This window comes from Danio rerio, chromosome 7 (assembly GCF_049306965.1).
Source record: "Danio rerio strain Tuebingen ecotype United States chromosome 7, GRCz12tu, whole genome shotgun sequence".
NCBI lineage: Eukaryota > Metazoa > Chordata > Actinopteri > Cypriniformes > Danionidae > Danio > Danio rerio.
The window spans coordinates 50908703-50931380 of NC_133182.1; the positions used below are offsets into that span (position 1 = coordinate 50908703).

The 22678-nt window shown below is 38.9% G+C and overlaps 1 protein-coding gene across 3 annotated transcripts in view; it reads left to right on the forward strand.

Annotated features, from left to right (window-relative positions):
- Positions 1–22678, forward strand: part of b4galnt4b (beta-1,4-N-acetyl-galactosaminyl transferase 4b) — a 205781-nt gene that overhangs the window by 4895 nt on the left and 178208 nt on the right. Inside the window, exons 3-4 of one of the 3 annotated variants that reach the window (XM_682637.9) lie at positions 8027–8794; positions 8996–9208. In XM_682637.9, the coding sequence (XP_687729.4) occupies positions 9064–9208 (145 nt within the window). In that variant the 5' untranslated portion in view covers positions 8027–8794; positions 8996–9063. Of the gene's footprint in view, positions 1–8016; positions 8795–8995; positions 9209–22678 lie in introns of those variants that run through there. The other 2 variants (XR_012382650.1, XM_073907264.1) reach the window with 2 other exon arrangements.

Below are 22678 nucleotides of genomic sequence, written 5' to 3' on the forward strand. Positions count from 1 at the left end.
AATAGTTCAAGGCAATTGATATGCCAATGCAGTCGGGGTCCGGTTCATAAACCCGCAGCTGCATGTGTGTTGCTAACAGCCCCAAATCACGTGCTGAAAGAATTAATCGAGATGACAACATGCCTGAACACTTGTTTTAAGGCACCCTGACCCATAGAAAGGCAAGGTCTGTCAAAGAATTGAGAGTGCGGTGACACAGCAGAGTCGATGGTCACCCAGTGTGCATCCGTTCGCCATGCCCATCTAGGAATCCCATCGTGAAGCCAAGTGGTCTCATATGAAGCAATCAGAGCAGGGTGATGGCTGATGCCATTTGCCTCAGGAGCCTCTGAAAAATTTGCAGTGGGACCACTGTGTTCCTGTCGAGTTGTCTCAGACAGCACAGCACTAAACTGGCACACTCTTCTGGGAGGCGTGCCATCATAAATATACGAGATCTCATTCATCCTAAGATGCTCTGCACAGGGGAGAGCTTGCTCTTCTCTCGGTTGACCTGAAGCCCCAACTGGTTGAGGTGCTGGAGCACCATCTCCCTGTGCATAATTCATTATTTAAATTATTTATTTATTTTACAAAAAGGGACAGTGTACATAAATCAACCTTCCTCAAAAATGTAAATAAACCCAAATTAGCCCAAAGACTAGTTTTCATTGGTGGTCCCTTTGCCAGATGTTAAAGGCCATACCAATAAAAATACAAATTCAAACTAAAAGCAAAACTCAAATGAAAAACAGCAATAAGAAACAATAATAACAAGTGGCAGTTTCTGTTGAATGATTTACCCTAAAACCGAATTGACTTGGATGTAATTGACAATAACTATTATTTAAATGGTCAACAATTCGTTTAACCACCAGTTTAACAACTGGAGGACCTTGTACTGCCATGTTTGACCTTGGGTCCAAACTGTAATCCGAACATCTCATCCTACCCTTCAATGCATCGATAGACATCTGGTCCTCTGTGTCATCAAGTGAGAGTGAGACCATCCCGAGGAATGCACTGCCACACTCACTTGAAGCTTGGATGGAGAGCACTGTGGAGGAGTGAGGGGTCTGCAGGCCCGAAAGGTGATAGACCCTTAGGCCTGCCCGTGTGCTAACTGACTTGTGGGGAGCAGCAGGGGTGGCCCAACCTAATGCTAGAGCAGGTTGCAACCTCAGTTTAGCTACTGTCATGCTCTCGCAGTGAGGGCATGAACTGTCTGCGAGCACTGCCTTAACATGCTGAACCCTAGACATGTGACACAATGCTCGTGCCTGTCATCCACCTCAACATGCTGAAATGACATGTCGGTAGACACACGTTAAAGTTTCTACTGAAAATTGCTGGAGCTCAGCAAGCATGTAGAGATCTGTTAGTCCTGCCTTTGTCTTTTACAGACTGAAGTGCAGCATGTGCAAAAAAAATAAGAATCACACACCTCCACAATGACTAGAAGCTGATGATCAGGAATATCCTTCAAAGGCAGATGGATGGGTGCATTGATTGATGTCCTTCCAAAAGGAAGAGGGTGGTGGTGGGCATATGTTTTTAGATAGATGTCTTCTCTGTGGCAGTCATTTAAATTGTAGGTAATGGAACCACAACAGGCAGACGAAGGAGACTCACAAGAGCATTGCTGAAAATTTATCTGAAAAATGCTGGGGAATAGCTTCTGCATTGCTGGAGCTCAACCAGCAGGTAGGGTTCTGTTGGTGCTGTCCTTTTGCAGACTGGAGTAAAGCAGAAGAAGAACTCACCACTCACCAGGGGCCTCACTATACCCCATTTACTGGTGCACTTGGAAAGTGGAGCATCCCCAGAAAAAGCTGAGAAAAAGAGTTTGTCACTTACCTTCCTCCCTGAATCCTGTGAAGAGGCTGGAGAAGTCAGAGAAAAGAATCTGTCCTCTGGCACTCATGGAGCCTGTGGTGATATGCACCAGCAATGCGAGCTGGAGGGCAGTGCATTCCAAACTGGCATTGCTTGAGCTTGCACACCCGGAGAGAGAGAGACAACTGCTCTTTTATTGAAAATTTTCTTACCGCCAGCCTGGAGGCCAGCAATGAGATGTTTTTCGTTGTTGATGTTGGTCCACGGCCCTCCACCAAGGACAGACCAGCTCCCCTCATCTCCGGGTGGCCCGTCTCAGGGATGCTTTCAGTCCTCTTACTAGAATTAACATTGCTCTGAGGCAGGGGGGTCTCCAGCCTGCGAGAGGTTTGGCGTTGCTGCTTAGCCATGAACATTCTGTGTAGGCAGAGCAGGTTTTCTGGTCCTTAGTGTCATCAAGTAAGAGTGCAGCCATTCCAGGGAATGCACTGCCACAATCACTTGAAGCTTGAACGGAGTGCACTCTGGAGGAGTGAAGGGTCCGCAGGACCGAAGGCGCCAGATGAGCCCCCACTGTGACACTCAGGCCTGCCTGAGTGCTAACCAACTTGTGGGGAGCAGCAGGGGTGGCACACCCTAATACTAGAGTATGTCGCGACCTCAGTTGAGCAAAAGTCATGCCCTCGCAGTCAGTGTCTTTTGCAGATTGGAGTTGAGCAGAATAAGGAAACTCACCAGGGGCGTCAGTAGACCACATTGTTGCGCAATAGTCATGCCATCACAGTGAGGACATGAACTGTCTGCGAGCTTTGCCTCAACATGTTAAACTCCAGACATGTGACACAATACTCACAATAATTGCTCCGCGTGCAGTGGTTATAAACTAGGCATTCATTTGCTTATTCTTCAGAGTCATTGGTCATCTAATGAACTTCCAAAGTGTCGAAAGAGACTTCATAGTTCCCACTGAAGGGGAACAGCTTGTGCATTGCTAGAGCTCAACAAACATGTAGAGATCTGTTAGTCCTGTCTTTGTCTTTTACACACTGGCATGCAGCATATGGAGAAAAATAGGAATCACACACCTCAACAATGACTGGAAACTGATTATCAGGTATTTTCTTTAAAGGTAGATGGATGGTTGCTTGGGCGCATGTCCTTCCAAGAAAAAGGGGGTGGTGGTGGGCATAGATTACTATATAGATGTCTTCTAGCCAATGGAACCACAACAGGCAGAAGGAGGAGACCTTCAGGAGCATTGTTGAAAATGTATCTGAAAATTGCTGGAAAACAGCTTGTGCATTGCTGGAGCTCAGCAAGCTGGTTGGGTTCTGTTGGCGCTGTCTTTGTCTTGCAGCAGAAGAAGGACACTCAGCAGGGGTGTCAATAGACCTCATTTACGCGGGGCATGTGCGAAAGTAAGAATGGCCAGTGCCCCAGTAAATGCATTCAGTTACTGTTTACTATAAGAATCCAGCATATGTTTTACCCAGTGAATGCTTATCTAGCCCCAGCCCAGCACTGGGTAACACCCAGACACTCTTACATTCACACAAACACACTTTGTTCAATTTAGTTCATCCACTTTACCTACAGTGCCCATGCCACAGTAGAGCTTTGTGTCTAGCAACACCCCTGATAAAGAGTAATATTCCTAAAGTTCAATGTAAAGGTCATATTCATTATATGAAATGTTTGTCAATACAGTATCTTAATGGTATGATGCCAATTTTGCAGTGTCCGCAAGCCAGAATTCATCATTCTAATTGAATACTGATTTAAATAGCTTAATGGGATGCACAGCAGTCTGCCAGAGTCTAAATGATTTGGCACATTTTTATCACGACATCTGCAGTGTTTTATACAATTTAACTTTCAGTGTGGAAACTCAGATGGCAATATTAAACATGCACCTTTAATAAGAAAGAACAATATTTTGCTTACATTTTTTAAATTTTCTATTTTTTTATTTTTGTTAGCATATTTTTAATGTCAAATTTTGTTTCGATAGCTTAACTATTGCACATAGGTCTACTTTTTGTAAGCAGTTGGTTCTGGAAGTCTGTACACAGTGCTTCAGACTGTTACATGCAAATTGTTTCTCATCATCCTATGTAGAAATGTAATGTAGAAAAGACATGTTTGTAACAAACTGCAGTAAAAACAAATCTTGCAAAATATTTTAAAAAGATTAAAAATGTCAATAAATCAATAACATATACACACTGGGTGAAACATGTTTACTGGAAAAAACCTAAAGACAAAAGTGTTAAAGTGTCTAAAAGATACATAATTGTGTTTGTAGCTCACTGGGGTCCGGAACTATTAGTAGTTTAAGTTATGTATAAATCAAGTGTGAATCTCAAAAGTCTGCTGTGTAACATATTAATCAGGTTCTCTAATCATTTTCAATTAAGCATCTTTATTGCCTTTCAGAATGCCTATAAATTAGTAATTTATTGTTATTTTTGTCATTGTAGGACACAAATTGCAAGACCCCTTAAGCATGGCTAGTATACATTTCTTTTTAAGGTATTTTGAGCTTTCTAATCTGTTAGTGCCGATGCCCACAAGAGGGCTCTGCAAACACACTGTTTGTTTACAGTGATACTCAGTGATTAGCACTTCATGCTAAGTTTTAACTCTGTCATATTCTTAAGACAACCTGTTCTAAAGTGTAATTCTCAGTTTTTAATAATTATTATATAATGTATTTTAGTGAATTACAACTTAGGTGTAAATTTTTAGATATCCATTATCCCAAGAAACCACCAGAGACTCAACTTATAGTGAGATATTTGCTAGCATCATCAGACTACCTGTAATATGAGAATCTTTCATGTCTGTTTCCTGCTCTCGGAGGACATTGGCAGCATGTGGTGACACAGGTTTGTGTGATGAATGCCACGCCTTGGCAGATCGTGAGTGCCATACATCATAATTGAGCCTCAGTGAGAGAAAGAATGGCTGACAGAAATAGAGCAGACGCGCAAAAGATGACACATCATCACTCATCATCATAATTGAGCAGGTATTGATGTGCTCATCTGTGCTGAATTGTGCAATGCAACACTTCATACTACAAAGATTAACGGACCGAACTGATACACGCAGCCAGTGTGACTATCCCTGGGCTTTAACTGTGTTTGATCTGAAGAAGAAAAAAATCTCTCATATATTTTTAGAAGTGAGCAGACAAAGATATAAAGCAGCTGGGCTGGCATTATATATTGATTGATATTCAGCTTTGATCTGACTTTTATCAGCTCCTTTGAACTCTCAGGGTTTATAGCCCTTACAAACTGAACATTAACACCCACACCACACACTTGGAAAGGTTAAGATTACATCTCTCTTTCTCCTGCTGGTTTATTCCTGAGGTTATTCATTCAGAGCATGTTTATCATGACTGTGCTCTTGGTTTTGCAGCATCCAAAACAAGAAGGGCAGACATCAACTTTCAAAGGTTCAGGCTCTGCAAAGAATAATCTCCAATAGGAGCACCTTTAATCCAAACACACAGGAGTTTTGTAAAGGACTCTTCATTCAGAGCAAGCTGTTATCCAAACATTCCTCATGAGCCCTCAATAAAAGACCTTTAGCAATAGTTTAAAATAGGACTTCTGTAAATACAGTGATGCCCACTGTAGAGGCTACTTCCAGCCCATACCTGCCAACATTTGGATTATAAAGTTCTGGGAGTTTTCCGGGAGACAGAACAATACGGGGGATGGGCGGGAAATGCGTCTGAAATACGGGAGACTCCCATGAAAAACAGGAGTGTTGGCAGGTATGCTTCCAGCAGCCTCTACCTAAACATCGATTTTTCCTTATATAAACACATAAATGTTATTGACACTTCATTAATTTATATAGCATTGTTAATTATTTATTAATTTAAATTAAATGAGACAAATATGCATTTGCCCATAAAAGAATGGATATATGTATCAGTATTTTGATAATCAATATGCTTATATAATAATTTAAGCCCCTGCACTTTATTTTTGTTGACTGTTTTCCCATTTCCCAAGGATTTACTCTATACTGAAGTTTATTTATTATTATTTTTTAGATCTGTGTGCCAATTTTACTCCAATAAAAGTATTTTTTTAAGAATGCGCATGTGAATTGAACTATGCATGAACCAATGTGTGAAACGTCCGACTGACATTAGGAACATGCATAAAGAAACATAAAATACGAAATAGCAGAAAACAGATCATAAGAGTGTGTATGCTCATTATTTAAACCAATAATCTGACAATATTTCCATTTCAAAAGTTCTCATTGCTGGGCTTCACAGTGGTGTAGTGGGTAGCACGATCACCTCACAGCAAGAAGGTCACTGGTTCAAGCCCTGGCTGGGTCAGTTTCATTTCTGTGTGGAGTATGCATGTTCTCCCCTTGTTCGCGGGGGTTTCCTCCAGGTGGTCTGGTTTCCCCCATATGTCCAAAGACATGCGCATTAGGTGAAATGAAAAGCTAAATTGGCCATAGTGTATGTGTGTGAATGCAACAGTGTGTGGGTGTTTCCGTAAACCTGCTGGACAAGTTGGCGGTTCATTTATTAATTAAGGAGCTAAGCCAAAAAGAAAATAATGAATGAATGAATTTTTCATTGGCAGAAAAGATCACTTTACAGCCACCTGCTCCTGAAGGTCTAAATCCCCTCCAGCAGCCTTCGGTCGGAAACTTATTGAACCTTGTGGTATTATCACAGAAAGGCTGTAAGGCACTTCCCAAAACCTTGTGCTCTAAATAAGTCTAAAGCATCATATATGTTCACACTCACTGGCCACTTTATTAGGTACATCTGTCCAACTGCTCGTTAACGTAACTTTCTAAACAGCCAATCAAATGGAAGCAACTCAATGCATTTAGGCATGTAGACATGGTCAAGACGATCTGCTGCAGTTCAAACCGAGCACCAGAATGGGGAAGAAAGGTGATTTAAGTGACTTTAAAGGTGGCATGTTTATTGGTGCCAGACAGGCTGGTCTGCAAACTGCTGATCTGCTGGGATTTTCACACACAACCATCTCAAGGGTTTACAAAGTATGGTCTGAAAAAAGAGAAAACATTCAGTGATCTTCTGATGGCTATTTCCAGCAACATAACACACCATGTCATAAAGTGTGAATCATCTCAGACTGGTTTCTTAAACATGAGTTCACTGTGCTCAAATGGCCTCCACCGTCACCAGAGCTCAATCCAATAGAGCACCTTTGTAATGTGGTGGAACGGGAGATTAGCATTATGGATGTGCAGCCAACAAATCTGCAGCAACTGCGTGAAGCTATCATGTCAACATGGAGCAAAATTAGGATTAAAAATAAGGTGTCCAACTCTAGTCATGTATGTGTGTGTGTGTGTGTGTGTGTATATATATATATATATATATATATATCTATATATATATATATATATATATATATATATATATATATATATATATATATATATATATATATATATATATATATAGCAGCTGAAAGGGTATACGTTGTGTAAAACATATGCTGAATATGTTGGCGGTTCATTCTACTGTGGCAACCTCTGATTAAGAAGCCAAACAGAAAATGAATGAATGAATATACATAAGCTTAGTTTGGGATAACAAAAATCTATTTCCAAAGCACAAAACATATAAAAGTTTAAATAGTTTCAGTTACAGTACATTTAAAGTTTGACAATATTAAAAAAACAAAAAACAAGAATGATTAAATAATAAATACATGTTTAATGTTCTCATGTCAGTTTATTCAGCTGTGGCGAACCCTGATTAATAAAGGGACTAAGCTGAAAAGAAAATGAATGAATGTTCTCATATAGTAAAATTGTGATGTTTTTGTAAAGTCATAATCTTAAGATAGAATCATACTGTTTTGATGCCATTCTGTTTGCCATGCACTACTATAATTATTATTTATAATAATACTACACCTAGGCTACAGTAAGGGGCCCATAACGACAAATATAAATAAATAAAAATATATTTTAATTCGTTGTCAATAAGTGATATTTAGCTTATGTTTTGATCTTTAAATGTTGAAACATCCTTTGTTTCTGACATCTTACAATACAGAACACAAGCCATAATTTTGGTGAAATGGTCTTTCAGATATCTTTTAGAAGCTCATCATTGTAAACATCACTGTAAAGGAAAATAGCAATCAGCACAGTTCAGTGATATTTCTTGAGTCTTCAGGTAAAGCGCTGTGTCTGTGCACATGCAGCGAACAGCTCCCTCTATCATCACAACAGACACTCGTGTAGACCAGGAGGTACCTATGCGCGGATGCTGCTGATGAAATATTCCAGTTTTCATTCATAAATGGAAACCTCAAGACAAAGCGGATTAAAGACAAAGGAAAACCACTCAAGGAAATAGCTGGCACCACTCGAATATGTTTGCGGTCATTTTTTTAAGGGCTGTAAAACAGATCAGAGAAACAAAAGCGTGCTCGTGAAAACCAGCGCGAGAAGACACTCCGACAAAAGCTGAAAAAACGGCGATGACCATCAGCGCAAACAATGATTCAAATATCTTTATGGTTCATCTGCCAGGAGACACAACACAGAACCGAGAGAAATCTGAATAACTGAACACTTCTATTGACAGTTTGTAACGCATTTGGAATAAGGAATATTGTGCTAAACTCTGACGGCAAACACTGGACTCCAATATGAAAGCTCTCCTGACTGAACACATGTCGATAATGAAATGAGTGTGCATAGTAAGTTTCTGTCATTGACAAGCAAACCTGTCATTGTGTGATAATGTGTGTGTTTTGCCAGTATACACACTCCTCGTAACAGAAACGATGAGCAACCCCCTTTTTTGTGTGAATTGTTCTGGTTAAACTGAAGTGAGCAGTCAAGACAGAGGCACAGGACAGCGTATCATCAGTCAACACACATCTTTGTGGTGACACCAGTTAGACATGCAAGATTTACTGAGAAAAACGCGTCTGCGGTAAGTTTTCGCGATTATTTGAAGGAATATTAACTACCAGGTGACATTTCTTGACGAATGAACGAGCTTAAATGTAATTTAATACAGTTGAAGACTCGGAAGTTTTAAATGTCATTATGCATTCAACACCTTTTTTAAATGTCATTAGCAAAACTGTCACGAGTGTGAAATAATTTATTTAAACATCTTTTGCCATTTTAGTTGTACAAGATCATCACCGAAAAGTCAACAGTCTGAATTTTCCAGTCTGAGTGGGTGATGTAGCTGTGATGAGGATGCGCTTTCCTCTGAAGAAGATCCGCAAGCAGTTCAAACTCCTTCTGCTGCTCGTTTTACTTATGTTTGCCATTGGTTTCACCTATCTTCACATCAACCAAGGCAAAGCCATCAAACTGCACTTCAACTATGGAAAAGGTCAGTGTGGATGACACAAATCTAAAGCTATTGCTGTCTACTTCTCAAAATAAGACACCCAAGCCCACTGAAACCTTATTAAACACATCATGAAATTGGTATTGTGCACAAAAATCCAATTGTACAAAGTGTTTTTTGAAAATTAGACCCTCTATAATTATCAATTCAGTGTTTCTACTGGGTTTCAGGAGCAGGTTAATGAGGAAGTCAGAACAGTAAAGTAGAGCTGTCCATTGTTAACGGCAATTGAGGATTTTCCCCCCTTCAGGTTAAAGTTTAATTATCTCTTATTTCTGCCCAGCTTACTGCCGATTGTTCCTAACTAATTTGTACTCTGGGTTGTACAACCATTAGAACTACAGATAAGACTTGAAGCAGCTCTGTGGAAAGATGATTTCCCTTTATGCTTTTAAAAGAGAAATTAAGTCTAACCCACAGGCACAATTTGATGAAGGTCCTGAAAGGTACTAATTCAGTGACAAGAGTTCCCCTTCCTTTAATTACTGTCAGCAATAATCATTTACCACACTAGTCTAAGAGCACTTGTGGGTCTTTGAATATTTTTCTGTTATCCTTCATGGTGTATATATATATCAGAGTTGGCATAATGGGCTTTTTTACATGTCCAAAGTGCTATAGTGGATAAAAAGCACAAACATCTAATATTTATTTAGAAATGATGCATATGATTTCTCAGATATTAATACCACTGAATAACATTGGATTAACCTTGAAAAGATAAAGTGTGCTTTAAAATATATACAGTAAAGGTGTTTTAACAAAAGTATGTACATTCTGGTTGCTGTTGTTAAATATGTTGAACTTATGTTTGATATCAAATAATATCAATGTATATACCTAATTATACCCTAGTTTAAGGGTGTTACGGTGACGCAGTGGGTAGCACAATCGCCTCACAGCAAAGTCGCTGTTTTAAGCCTTAGATGGATCAGTTGGCATTTCTGTGTGGAGTTTGCATGTTCTCTCCATGTTCCTGTGGGTGTTCTCAGTGTGCTCCGGTTTCCCCCACAGTCCAAACACATCTGCTATAGGAGAACTGGGTATAGGTGTCTGTTGTGTGAATGAGTGTATATGGATGTTTCCCAGTGATGGGTTGCAGATGGAAGGGCATCCACTGCATAAAACATATGCTGGATAAGTTGGTGGTTCATTTCGCTGTGGAGACCCGAGATTAATAAAGAGACTAAGCCAAAAAGAAAATGAATGAATGAATACCTTAAAGATCTGCTTTGGTTTCTGACATTTAAACACTTTTTACCCTCTCTCATCCAAAAGTACCTCATAATTGCTCTGAGGACATTTTAAACAATTTCTAATTTAGCATTCTAGACTAGCTAAAATTGGATTTTTTTTCTAAATCACAACCTCTCATTAACGTTTACCTTGAAGCCATATGCCCATTTGTTATTAGAGGTGAAGTAATTGTTGTGGTTTAGCTGATAAACCATGACTGTATTTGAGAGATGAATACATTTGTATATTTCTAATTATAGCATAAAGGCTCAAGGCTTTTTTTTCCCTCATTGCTTTTCCACTGATTGAGATTTAAAAATGGGAGAGAGTAGCTGTGAATTCTGTGGCTGAAGTTGACAGGGAGAGAAATTAGAGCTGCAGACTCTTTTAACCCATAGGTTAATGAAATTTGTGTTAAGCTCCACTCAACACACAAGGTAATGCTTATGCAAATGGGGGTTTTGGACAGACGCCATGGTTATCTCAAGTGAGGCGTTCTATAGGTGGGAAGTAAGAGTGCTAAGCTGTAAAAATCACTTGACCCGGTTAGTCATTAGTCAGGAGGGAGGTAAACATCTTGGAGGGCATGTTGATCTCTCTGGACTAAGGTGTTTTGGATAAACTCTTGTTGTCACACTGAAATAAAAATGGCCAAACTTGGGTTATGTAATTGAAGCACAAGACGCATCACCTGAATTATTCATCTCAACAAGCAGTATTGCGCTCCGAATTGCATTTATACTGTGCATCTTGAATGTGAGCCTTTTCATCAGCAGGAGAGATCCCGCATTTGTGTTTAGGTGACTGAACAGTCCGTTGTCTGTTGACTTGGCTCGGGGCAAGGACACATGGAGCAGGTGGTGGTCCACTCAGCACCAAGACAGGAAGAGCATAAACCATGCAGATTTTGACAAGCATTCTGCCAGTCAGAGAATCCAGACAGAAGCACATTTTGACAAAATGAAATCCTATTCAAGATGAATGAAACATTTCATTAGCTTTGCAAATAAAATGTTTACATATGTTAATTTTACAGTGTTACAGTTTTAGATTGGGACTTCGAATTTTGGCTAGAAAAGATAAAAAAAAAAAAACTCACTATTATATATTATGCATTTTTATGTATTTGCAAATCAAAGTGACATAAAAAAATCACAAAAGCATAGTTATTTTCCCTATAAATGCTGTTAACAATGCTGTTGTTCTTTATTTAAGTCTGCCTGTAGCTTATAAAAACATAACCAGTTAGTTTCAAATAAGTATTAAAATAGCTTGTGACTATACTTTGTAAGGTTTCCAAACTCTCAGCAAAAATTCAAGCTCCTCTTCAGCTCCAAATTAAATAGTTGCATCTCTTTGAGTGCAATGCAAAAGTCAAAAAGTGCTGCCTTTACTCTAGAAACACTGTGCTTATATTTGCTAGTGTTTTACACATTTGAGGGACAAAGAAGAGTGTCTTAAGAGAGCATTTACCATCCAGTCGTATAGTCAAGACTGAAATGTCTTTTCAAAGCAGGTCATCTTTTATAACAGGAGACTTTGGTTAAATGTGTTTCAGGACAAATATAAAAACAAAAAACAATAATAACTGATCATAAACTTTATAGCTTATTGTTGATGAAAATGTAATGCAGTGCAGTCACTGCATCAGATGCAGCAATTTTAATAACAAAATGCGTATCTCTAACTTTTGATTGGCTAAAGTCTTGTAATATCATTGGGTTTTTTGTTAAATGGTAATAATACCATGACCATATGTAAAGCCTTACCATAAACTTTTTTCTATGCAATGTTGAATTATTTAAAAATAATTTAGCATTCATTCATTCATTCATTCATTCATTCATTCATTCATTCATTTATTCATTTTTCTTTTGCTTAAGTCCTATTCATTAGGGGTTGCCACCGTGGAATGAACCGGCAACTTATCAAGCACATGTTTTACCAAGCATATACCTTTCCAGCTGCAACCCAGTACTGGGAAACACCCAAACACACTCATCCACACACATACATTCATTTTCTTTTCGGTGTAATCCCTTTATTAATCTGGGGCTGTCACAGCGGAATGAACCGTCAACTTATCCTGCATATGATTTACGCAGCTGATGCCCTTCCAGCTGCAACCCATCCCTGGCAAACATTCATACACACACATACACTACTGCTAATTTATTTTATTCAGTTTCCCTTGTAGCGCATTTGTTTGGAGTGTGGGGGAAACCGAAGCACCGGAGGAAACACATGCGAACATAGGGAGAACATGCAAACTCCACACAGAAATGCCCACTGACCCAGCGACCTTCTTGCTGTGAGGCGACAGTGCTAACTACTGAGCCCCCGTGTTGCCATTCAGCATTCATTTTTTCTAATTTCCTTCAAAAGAAGCAGGTTTGGACATAAACGGTTTCCATCTGACAGTGATGACATGTATACAGTATCGTTTACATTTAGCTCTCAAGCATATCAATGGCATCTGATATCATTCAGTTAAAATTTATAAATCGAATTTGAAGGTAAATAGAAGCATTGTTTTTGTGTTCCTCTGTGTATCTCTTGGTTGTGCAGGGCAAGTGACTGGCTGGCTGATATTTATTAATATTGACATTTGTTGTGAAAAAGGGTTGCATGGTTTACTTGTTCTAGTGTGATACTAGGGAAACTAGTGTTTTTTGCATGCTTTGTGCAGTTGTTGTTGTACAGTATTATACATTTCATAGTATTCAGTATTTTCTGATGAACACATTGGATTTGCTTTCACAACAGTTTATATATGAGCAATATCACACTCGTAGCAGTGCAATATGGCTTTTTTGCGTTTATACAGTTCGACTGCATAATCATGTATATAAAAAAGAAAATTAAACACAGAGAGTCTACAAATTCTTTAAGGATCTTCCTTTTGCCATTCATTTACAACTGATGTCAGAACAGCAGAAATCATTGCTACTTAATAAATTCACTAGTATTTGAATGATTCTCTAGCGTAATGTCTAAAGTGATGACAAAACAGGTGGATTTGCTGACATTATAAAATAGTCTAGAAACATTTCTCAGTATTTCTCTGTTGTAATCGGGAGATCACAATAATTAACTAAGAAAAAGCCAAAGCAAAGCAAACATTTCCAGATTACTGTGATATAAGTACACCACTACAACATATAATAATAATAATAATAATAATAATAATAATGCATTTTTTTAAAGGCGCCTTTCTAGCAACTCAAGGACACCGTACAATCAACAAGAACAATAAAACAACAAGAGAAATAATAAACTACACAACATTAGTGCAGATAAAATTAAGTATTAAAAGCCATCTTAAATAAGTGGGTTTTGAGTTTTGATTTGAATAGTGTGAGGGAGTGTTTCTGATGGCAGGTGTTAATGATATAAAATAGAGAGATCGACTTAGAAAGTCACTTACCTGTTTTATAATGTTATGATCAGCTGTAGTTTGAAATTACACTGAGTTTTTCTCCTCTATGGGCTTATTATGTGGTCACTGTCGCCATCTTGTGGCAGAACGTCAACCGTCTTTGCTCTGCACAGTATGACAGGCTGATGGATGCTGATGCACTGTAACTGAAATGATAAATATTTAAAATAGGCACTGTCCTTATAAATAAACTGCATAGTTGGTCTAAACAACTACATTCTCACCTAAAACAGCCTCAAAAGTACATTTTGTTGTCAAACAGCTGCAATATTTGTCAAACTGTAGTGATTTTATTGACCTGCCGTCACTCTATGTGGGCGGAGTAATACAGAAGGGTGAGAAGGCTATAGGAGTGCTGTTAGAGAGCCAGACAGAACTGTTGTATAAATAGTAATAAACTTTTATATATAAATATAATTTTTTTAAATACATACAGTGACCAACATTACTGGCACCCTGTAAATCAATGTTTACATTTTTTAGTACACCAAAATTTAAATTCCATGATTTATCCATTAAGTATAGCTCCGATAAGCAGCAAAAGGTTGTTAAGCGTCACAAAATAGAATAGTGGTTGTAACAAAATAAAACATTGAAAATTCTTTTTTACAATTAGGCCAGTAATTAAGAAGTTCCAAACAAATACAACAAATGTTCTGTATCTGCCTGAAAGAGGACATGTGTCTTCAATGTTTTGATGCAGGCAAATAATACAGTTCAAACAGCATACAGGATGATTGGAATGGTTTTACAAAAATACTATGCTAAAAAAACAGTACAACATTCAGTTGACAGACACTACTAGACCTTTAAGTTGACATTTTCTATGATCAAATTAAAAAGAGACAGTGCTTTTCTGTAGCAAACAAACAAGATGGGTCTTGTGGGGCTAGTTTTTTTTCCTGCTAGAGGTCCTAGACATGCTGTTTAGATACAGTACACAGCAATGCAGATTCCATCAAATGCAGATAAAAAGAAAATCTGACTGCCTGATAGACGAATTATAATGGGCCATGGTTGAATCTCCCATTACAATGATCAAAAACAAACATCACAAAACAATACAAAATGGGTCACTGAGCACAAAAGTATGGTTCTTCCATCGCCATCCCAGTCTCCTGACCTGAATCCTGTAGAAAATGAGAGAATGAACTGAAAAAGAAAGAGCACCAACATGGATCAGAGAACCTGAAAGATTTGAAAAGATTCTGTATGGAAAAGAGCTCTCTAATCTCTATCTAGGTTTCCTCCAGCATCACAGGCACTATAGGAGAAGATTTACAGTAAAGCTGCTATCTGGGCAAATGGAGGCTGGAAAGTATTGAATAAAAGGGTGCCAATGATGTGTTTTGGAAAAAAGAAAACATAATGAGTTTTCTTACCCATGTACCTTTGTTTGATTTAAAACAAAGGTTTTATTTATTGTTTTGATTAAAATAAAAGGATACAAAAAATCCACATTTATTTTTCTAGCTCTCTTTGTTCATTTGCTTTATTTTATTTTGCTCAGGGTGCCATTAATGTTGAGCAAGACCGCATAAGTAAACCTATAATTTAATTTCCCAATGACGCAATAATTCCCAATAATTTATTTTGTTGTGCGGGTATATTTTTGGGAACAGTCCAAAAACCATTAGATTGATAAAAATGACTCAATTATGTAAAAATGATAAGAATATTAAGTAAAGATCATGTTCCATGAATATATTTCATACATTTCCCACTTTAAATATATATAAAACTTTTTTATTAACTTATTAACTTATATAATATATAAAAACTTTTTATTAACCTATATTAACTTAATTAAAATGGTTTCTAATTAGTAATTTGTATAGCCAAGGCAATTTTCTCAATATTTCAATTTATTTGAACCCTCATATTCCAGATTTTCCAATAGTTGTATCTTAGCCAATTATTGTCCTATCCTAACAAACCAAACACTAATAAAATGCTTATTTTCTAAGCTTACAGATGATGTTTAAGTCACAGTTTCTAAAAATAGACACTTATGACTGGTTTTGTGGTCACTTTTTTGTATTTACAGTTTTATATTTAAAACATTTTATTTGATAACATGTTTTATAAAATTGTAATTGCTTTATAAATATAATACAACCTTTAAGAAACAATAAACTGTCAATGTAAATACAGTAGATCACAATAGACACTGTGCATCTTTTCCAGGGCTGAGATTTTGTTTACACCGGTTTAATTTAAATAGTAACTACAGCTTTATTCTCATTAATGATGTATTCACAAATCTGGTCTGTCTCATTGACATCTGTGTATTTTTGAAAGTCTTGTAGACTTAAATTATGAATTACAAACATAACAACTGCTAGGTATCGTGGCACGTCTAAGTATCACAAAACTTGAAAGCTCACAAAGCTGAATTTTTTAAGGCATTATACTGCAATTAGAAAATCACTATCTGTGTAAAACTCGTGCTATCATTGGTAGTTAAATCAGTTTGCTCATATAGTACCACATTAACAACTTTAAGCTGCACCATGCGTTGATTCATTCATTCATTCAATTTCCTTTGGCTTAGTACCTTATTTATCAGGGGTCACCACAGTGGAATGAACCACCAACTGTTCCAGCATATGTTTTACGCAGTGGATGCCCTTCCAGCTGCAACCCAGTACTGGGAAACACACTCACATTGACACACACAAACTCGTACACGACTCAATTTGTCTATCGCACCCAGCACCCATAGGTAACCCACTCAAACACGGGATGAACATGCAAACTCCACACAGAAATGCCAGCTGGCCTGTGACTCAAACCAGTGACCTTCTTGCTGTGAGGCACAGTGCTAACCACTGAGCCACCGGCTGCAACATGCAAATTATTATTATTATTGTTATTTTTTGTTCTCAAATTGCAAATGTTCAAAGAACATTGTTTTGAGCACTGTCTGAAACATTGGAAATAAAAAAACTACTTTAAAGACTGCAGAGTTAAAGAATACCTTCAAAGCAAACCATGGTAGATTGCAGAACTGATTGCAATTGACTGAAATGCTGTTCCACACACAGTTCTGAATGAATTCTGCAAGTATTACCACATAGATCACTTCATAGACTTCATCTCACTTAAATGAGAGGCAGTTGACTCACTGATATCCAAAAATCCATTCATGTGTCACCTACTCCTGCTATGAAGTTTGGACTGTAGCCGACCCGTGTGTGGGTCGCATAGGTTCAGGTGTGAAGCCACTGGGCTGTTCAAAAAATGGATAAGCCCATCTGTGCCAGGCTCATTTCCTCCTTCAGCAGGTTATCACAGATGTTAATACATGAAATGAAACTGAGCTCCAAGCCCTTTCAAAACACAATATGATAAATCGGGTCACAGTTGAAGCTCTTGTCAGGTCTGGGTGCCTTTGAGTGGTACAGCATGTTTCAGACACCCTAACATACTGCAAAACATATAAAGATCTTTCAAAATATATATAAATAAATAAAAACTGGCTGCATGTCATTGCCTTTGATTTCGGTTGCTGGTGACTTGAATTCACATTGGTATTCCTGGAGGCAGCGGTGGCTCTGGCTTTGGGGCTGAAGTTGTGCTTTGCGTGGCCCGAGTCCAAATGTAGAGGAGCCATGATCATTCCTTATTCCTGGCTCTTTTTTTTAGGCACAACCAACAATGGGAGGTTGTGAATAAAAATGTAATAAATTTGCGTTTAATGCTGAAAGCTTACAAGCTTTATTTTAATAATCTAGGCGCATAAAGTGCATGGTGCAAAAGCATTAAGGGCTTAAATCCCCTTTTGCTATAATAAGGACAGAAAAATATGGTTTGCGCCTCAGTGCATGGTCTCACAGGGTTGTGCTTATTCTCTTAGTAAGTTGTGGGTGTGTTTTGAGCATAACATGCTTTAAACTAGAGGTCTGGACCCGACCAGAGTTCTGCGCGCGGGAATAAATTTCCGAATAAATCATGGGAGCGGTCCGTAACGGGTTTAATTTGGGACGGGAGCGGGCTGTCTAGCAATATCGCGGATATTGCTATGCGAATGAGAGAGAGAGAGAGCTTTGCCTGTGTGTGTGCTTGGTGCTTGTGTGTGTGTATGTTAGTGCGCGCGCGAATGAGAGAGAGAGAGAGAGAGCTTTGCCTGTGTGTCTACTTGGTGCTTGTGTGTGCGTTAGTGCGCTCGCGCGCGATTGAGAGAGAGAGAGAGCTTTGTCTGTGTGTGTGTGCTTGGTGCTGTGTGTGTGTGTGTGTGTGTTTATACAGACAGCTTGGCTGTCTGGACTGTATAGCTGGGTGATTTTCGGTTTTGTTCTCCCCCGCTCTTTAGCGGGATCGGGCGCGGCGGGCAGAAAACGGGGCGGGTCGGGTAGCGGGACAACAAATTCTTAATATAAGCGGGAGCGGTCAGGTTTGGGCTAAAACCTGGCGGGTGCGGGCGGGAGCGGGACTCAAAATTTAGTCCCGCGCAGATCTCTACATTAAACCAATCCGAGTCTCATCTCTCATTCCCTTTAAGAGTCGCTTGTTACTTGTGACAAGTTGCATTTGCTATTTACATGGCAAACTTTGTAAAAAGAAAACTGAACGCTTCACTAGCGAGAAAACAGTTAAACAGACCATCTGCAGCGCAAGGATAAAGAATGAGCCTCGTCCAGTCATCCTTTTTACTGTCTGCTTACGTTACTTTTACTCTTTACTTTACACTCACTCCTCAATTTCCAGCAAGCATATAAATTAACAGTAATAACCAAGTGTCGGAAAAAACTGAGTTATATCCAAACACACGTTCCTTCGTTCTTATGCTCCATATGGTGATGCATACGTCTTCAAAACCCAACAGGTGGACAAATCTAAACTTGTTTTTTATTAAAACAAATATAAATATGCATATGATGAATAATACTGATAATAGTAATAACATTATACAAATGCAAATTGTCATGAATAAACTGGAAAAAGCCCCCTGTCATGAAGAAGGCATGGAGGCAGTGGTTTTTATATTTATGTAGAAAATAATAATTTTGTAACATTTTAATCCTTTAATTTTAATACTGCTTATCCTGAGTGTATCAAGCAATGTTTAAGCATTTGGACCTGCATAGGTGCTTAACTAATGTCAACCCGGGCTCATTGTGGAAACGTAGCCCTGCGGACGTTTTTGCGGACCGCGATTTACATCCCGGGACGTACGTATTAGAGCGTTTTTTGTTTTTGCGGATCCGCGAGAGGCCGCTGTGCGCGCTTTTTCGTGTCTCGGGCACCTCTCGGGAGCGCGCGGCGTTCGCGCCTGCGCCGTTCGCGCCTGCGCCGTTCTCGCGCGAAAAGCGGCCGGATCGGAAAAAAAAAGCAAAAGCCCTCGTCTTCGATTTCGACTGCGTTTTCGGATTCCGCCGCGTTCTCGCCCTTATTTTTCGGATTACGTTTTTCGTCTTACCTGATTTCCGTAACCTGCTGTTCCCCGGACTCGATCCCGGTCATCGTCCACCGCGACCGGCTCCGGCTCCTCCTCCTCCTCCTCCTCCGGGGCCTCCGCTCTGCCGACGCAACACTGTGAGCTAAGCAGACAAACTGATTGCATCGGGAAAGCCCTCCACTCGGAGGCGAGTCGTCGGCCAGCGAGCGCGAAGAGGAGGGGCGGAGCGGCGCCACACCGCCCTGCAGCGTTCGCTCGAAAAAAACCAAACGCAGCCTTTACGTACCTCCGGCCACGTAAATCTCGGTCTCCAGAAACGTCCGCGGGGCTACGTTTCCAGAATGAGCTTGGGTTGACTAATGTGCTTTACGCTGGACTTTAGACCAGCTTTTAGTTGGTTAATGGCGCAGACGATTTCAGTTCTTCAAAATAGCAATGCACCAACACACCTCTCGTGACCCCACTCTGGCTGCTTTACACTACTGCGTTAAACACACGCTCATGGTCTGGCGCAGCTTTCACGCGATCACATACCCTACTAAACTATATGTACACTATACCTTCTACATTTATCATGAAAAACACTGAAAATTATTTCAAGAGTTCTCACTTAGCTGATGATTGATTATAAAGCATGTTTGGTATGCTGTGCAGGGCGAGAGGGGAGTTTGAGCTCAGGTAGATCTTAAAACTCCCCTACTGTAGTAGCTATTGAAGAGAAAAGGATTGCTATAAAGAGATTACTTACTAGAAGTATATCTATTGTGCTGATTTGGGTTAGTCAGTTAACTTGAGTTGCATGTTTTTGTATGGTGGGAGGAAACCAGGGGACCCGGGGAAACCCACACAAGCACTGGGAGAACATGTAAGCTCTGCACAGAAATGTTGGCTGGGTAAGGACTAAAACCAGTGACGTTCTTGTTGTGAGGCAACAGTGCAAACCACTGGGCCACTGTGCCACCCATCTAAAGGAGGAGTGGTGGAAGAGAGATTCTTCAAAACGAAGATGGCTGTTATATGGAACATCATTTTTGTTGACTTAGGAATCGTCTGATTGGTGAATCATGAATTGGCTAATGCAGGACCATCTGTGTTCAATCATAAGCACATGATTAGTTTATAAAAATAAGCTACCAAAACACTTATAAAAACACTCCCAAAATTAGTTTATAAATAAACTTCACTTATTTTGTTTCCAAAAGTACAAGGTATTTTTTATAAGTAAAAAGTTACTATTGGTTTTAGACATTGTGTGTTGTAATTTCATTTGTTCAATGTACATGTTCAATAAATAATCATAGATAGTAGCTAGTATGTGTTTACTTCAATTATTTTAAAATCAAGTAATGTACCTTTTGTTTAAAAGTCTCTCACCTGTAATATGTGAGAATATTTACTGCACAAAACCTGTCAGTGAACTATGAGGGCAAAAAAATAAATAAATAAAACAATCGTTCGTTAATCATAATCAAGTTAAATTTAATCGAGATTTTGATTTTAGGACAAATTGCCCAGCCCTACTATTTGTTATTAATGTTTCACTAATTTGGATTAGTTGATTTCCATACTTAAACCATGAGCAAAATGTCAGAGACTGGCAGTGGATTGAGCATAAATAATCTTTTTTTTTTTTACAGGTTGTTTTGCGGTAGGAAGGAATGGAAAGTTTTATCCGTGTGTAGGCTGATAGTGCCTAGTGCAATAAGCCAGTTGAGTTGTTCCTTAGAAGATGGTTTGACATTCAGTCATGCTATCATTATATTATTTTCTCCTCCTGTCAGTCGCTCTTCTAGGTTGAGCTGTGCGAGTTTGGGCTTATGTGGGTAAAAGCTCAATATTGTTATTCATACTTTTAATAAGGATGCAATTGATTGAAAGAGATTTTGCAAGTGATATATTTTGGAATTATGCTCTATTGAACTAATTTAGCTTATATATTTAAAAGTATGTCATAGTTTTAGCAACAAAAAATGTTAAGAAGCATAACTGCTTTCAGATCTGGTAATAATAAAATGACATGTTTTATGAGCCCCAAATCATATTAAAAATGTTGATTGTAGTAGTCAGTCTTGACCAGTAGCAGTAGCAGAGTTAACACCCCACCTATAAGGTTAACTGAACTGAGAAACAAATCGCTTTCAGAATTAGTATTTTTCCCAGCTGATAAATGCAAAAACACTGACAGCCAATAAGAAACCATTAGATTATAAAGGCTTGTAGAATTAAAGCAGCAGACAACATTGTGGAGAAGCTCACAAAAAAAAAAACACTTTATATATTTTTACTTTTGAGTCAGTCTACAGTCTACAGTATCAGATAAACAAGTAAACAACTGTTGGTTAATTAAAATAATTTTGTAATTAGGATTTAAGCAGTGTGACAAAAAGTAAAGTTTATTAAAAACTAATTTCAAGAGGGTCACGTGCTTATGATTGATCACAGCTGGTCCCTCAGTAGCTAATGCATGATTCACCAATCAGATCATTCCTAACGCACTATAAGCTACCAGAGTTTCTTACTTTAGTTATCTTCGTCTTGAAGATTCCCCTCTTCCACCCCTACTCCTCCACCTTTCCTTTATATGGTGGCACGGTGGCCCAGTTGTTAGCACTGTTGCTTCACAGCAAGAACGGTTCAAATCCTTAAGTTGTTAGTTGTAATTTCTATGCAGAGTTTACATGTTCTCCCTGTGCTCGCGTAAGGGTAACCGGAGTTTCCTCCTACAGTCCAAAAACATGTGTCATAAATGAATTGATCAACCTAATTTAGCAGTAAAGTAGAGCTCTTAACCTGCAGTATATCTCTTTATAGCAATTTATAATCTGTCATCAGCCCTAAATAAGAGGGGAGTTCTCGAGACCTACCTGAGTTCAAAGTCCCCTCTCGCCCTGCACACGTGAGGGAGCCCCTGGCTTCTAGGATCTTATGAGCTCAGGGCTCTCGCCTGGGACAGCATGCCAAACACGCTTTATGATCAATCACCAGCAAGTGTGAACTCTTGAAAAAGTACCTCGAGCATCGAGGGAACTATGTCTGCCCTGTGTTGTTTTCACAGTTAAAAATCTCAATCAAAAATCACAGATGCGCTGTGTGGCGTTCTTGCTGTGAGGCAACAGTGCTAACCCCTGGGCCACCATGCCACCCATCTAGGAAAGGAAGAGGAGTAGGGTGTGGAAGGGGAGATTCTTCCAAACGAAGATGGCTGTCATATGGAACTTCACTTCACTTGTAGTACACCAGGGCCACATCTGTCACAAACATGATTGTTACGAGGTTTCTGATCACTTTTTTTTCAGTGAAAGAAGATGAATTGTTAACAAAATTTCTCAGTGAAAATGTCAGTACTCTGTCAATTAATTTATAAGTGCGTGCTTAT